The 2642-nt window shown below is 52.8% G+C and overlaps 1 protein-coding gene across 1 annotated transcript; it reads left to right on the top strand.

Annotated features, from left to right (window-relative positions):
* The first annotated feature begins 227 nt into the window (after positions 1–227).
* On the top strand, positions 228–2026 carry LOC134422312 (ubiquinol-cytochrome c reductase complex assembly factor 5). Its single transcript, XM_063164295.1, has 3 exons — positions 228–242; positions 449–633; positions 1698–2026. The coding sequence occupies exons 2-3, from the start codon at positions 483–485 to the stop codon at positions 1772–1774; spliced, it is 228 nt and encodes a 75-aa protein (XP_063020365.1). The 5' UTR covers positions 228–242; positions 449–482; the 3' UTR covers positions 1775–2026.
* The last annotated feature ends 616 nt before the right edge of the window (positions 2027–2642 follow it).

Here is a 2642-nt window from a genome sequence, read left to right as displayed (position 1 = left end):
CTCCGCTGCTCTCCCGGGCCGCGGCGGCACCGGCGGGCGGACAATCCCCGGGGCTCGGGGCCCGCTCCGCCCACAGGGGCCGGGCCGGGCTCGGGGGCGGGGCCGGCGCCTCACGGCTCCCTCACGCCAGGCCCCGCCCCCGCCCCGCCCCGGCCAATCAGACGAGGCCCTGCAGGGGGAGGTCACGTGGCGCTCGGCGCGTCCTTCCGTCCGGCCGCGCGCGCGGGGCCCTCGCGCGGGAGGTGAGCGGCGCGGGGTCGCGCGCGGCGGGCGCGGCCCTGATTGGCTGCGCGTTCCCGCCTCAGGGCAGGGGGCGGCGGGGCCGCCATGGCCGAGGGGGCTCGGCCGGGCCGGGGCCGCTCCTCGCCCGCCACCGGCTGCAGCCACGGTGTGACTGCGGTACGGCCCGTTCCGCCTCTCACACGCCCCCCTCTGTTCTCTCCTGCAGCCGCGAAGGGCGAAGGCGCCGGTGCCGCCCGGCCATGGTGGCCAGCGAGAGGCTGAAGCGCCTCTTGAGGCTGGTGCCCGGGGAGCGGCGCTTTGGCTTTTACAGGTTCCTGCCCTTCTTCTTTGTGCTCGGCGGAGCCATGGAGTGGTTCATGATCAACGTCCGCATCGGCAAAGAGACCTTCTGTGAGTGCGGGGCCCGGCCCGGAGCGCTCCGGCCGCTCCTGGGCAGACACCGCTCCTGCGCGGGCAGCATGGGGCACTGCGGGCTCTGCCTTCCCAGCAGAAACAAACAAAAATCTTGGGTTTAGATACTGAATAAAATTGAAAGAGGATACATTTAGATTGGATATTAGGGTGAAAATTCTTTCCTCTCAGGATTGCGAGGTTCTGTCACAGATTGCCCAGAGAAGCTGTGGCTGCCCGACCCCTGGAAGTGTCCAAGGCCAGGTTGGATGGGGCTTGGAGAAAACTGATCTAGCAGAAAGTGTCCCTGTCCATGGCAGAGGGATAACCTTTAAGGCCCCTCTCGACTCAAACCATTCTGCAATGGTTGAAAAAGACTCCTGAGGTTTGCCAGCGTTTAGGCAGAGGTGTGGCATTATGTGACTTCTACAATTTAAAAAATAAGAATGAAAACAGCTCAAGAGAACTTGGCTAATGGCATTTAGTTTGTGTAAGTTAAAGCATTTATTTCTAATGTGACATTCCTCCCCTTAATAAACCCTGCTAGAAATTTTTGTGTACTTCACTGAAGGGATCAGCTCAACTGTATGTGGTATTGGGGAGCAGGGAGGCAGGAAAAATGACTGGGAAGACCATGGAGGTGGGAATATTCCTGTGTTTTGTTGATATAAAAAAGACTAAAATACTGAAGTCAGGCTGGAAGCCTTCAGGCATTGACTTCATGCCTATAATTTAATTTCCCTTCAGCTAGTTAGGGCTTTTGTGATTTTAATTACCCTCGTGGGAAAGTAGACAAGAAACAACTGTTTCACATTGGAAACTTAGTTTTCCTAGAAAAATATTTCATTGGGACTGATGGGAAGAACTTTAGCCTATATGGGAGAGAACCTGAGCTATTTTAAGTGGCAATAAGGATTTCTGTTGGCTTGAATTTCCAGTTGCTTGTCAGTCAGCATCTGCAAGAGAAGTCTGGATTGAAAAGTGTAAAAAGAGATGACAGGATTCATGTATTTAACATCAGCTTGCACTGGGGAAACTCTAACATCAAAAATCTTTTTCTGCAGATGATGTTTACCGTAGGAAACAATCTGAAAGACAGTACGAGGAAAGGATGGAGAAAGGGGAATTTTCAGAAAGCTGAAACTCTTCAATGGGGAGCTCCTGAGTGCTTCAACTGTACAAGTGCCAAAGCCACAGCACTGCCACGCTGAAGGTGGGGGAAGATGTTGGCTCTGCGAGATGAAATGTGATCCACACGTGTAATAGACTCAGATGGTTCTTCCATATCTGTAATATTTGTATTTAAATGAAGTGAAAATTTCATTGTATTTGGGCCTTTGCCCCTAATTTAATGCTTGCTTAGTGCTTTTAAATAAAGTAAACTGAGTAAACAGTCTGGCTGTTGCTTTTGTTTCCTTGGTGAGACACCCCCCTTGTGACAAGACCAGTGGGAAAGAAACATTACAGGGTGCATCCATCTCAGCATAATGGAAACAGTAACTTTGAGTTAGTTTCTTTTGTACTTACAGGAGCTGCTCTGGCAGCTGACTTGTTTTCCTTGCAGTGTGGTACAATTGTAACTGGATAAAGAGCAGAGATTTGCTGCTCAGTGTTTGCTCAGCCCACAGTGTGTGGAGAGTGAGCTGTGTGCTGGGGCTGTGCTGCCCAGGTCTGACAGGGAGCACAGCAATGTGCAGTGTCAGTCCTGGCACCCCTGAGGGGTGGGAATCCTGTCCCCAGGGCAGGAGAACAGGGTGGCTGCTGTGTCCCAGCAGGGTTTGCTCCTTGCACAGGGACACCAGAGCGCTGTGGGGCCAGTGACTGGTACAGTGTAATCTTTGGGGATCCTGCTTTGATACAATTGTTTAATTTCTGAGGGTAGTCTGAAGGTGCAACAAAGAAACCAATTCTTAAGATCAGCCTAAAATCAACCGTGAGGGAGTTCATGCACTTACAGGGGTTCCCGTGCTCCTCCTGCCAGCCTTTGTAACTTCATCAACTCAGAGACA

This window comes from Melospiza melodia, chromosome 10 (genome assembly GCF_035770615.1).
Source record: "Melospiza melodia melodia isolate bMelMel2 chromosome 10, bMelMel2.pri, whole genome shotgun sequence".
In the NCBI taxonomy this organism is placed as follows: domain Eukaryota; kingdom Metazoa; phylum Chordata; class Aves; order Passeriformes; family Passerellidae; genus Melospiza; species Melospiza melodia.
The sequence above is the reverse complement of the archived record's forward strand: the minus strand, read 5'-3'. Positions and strand labels throughout refer to the sequence as shown.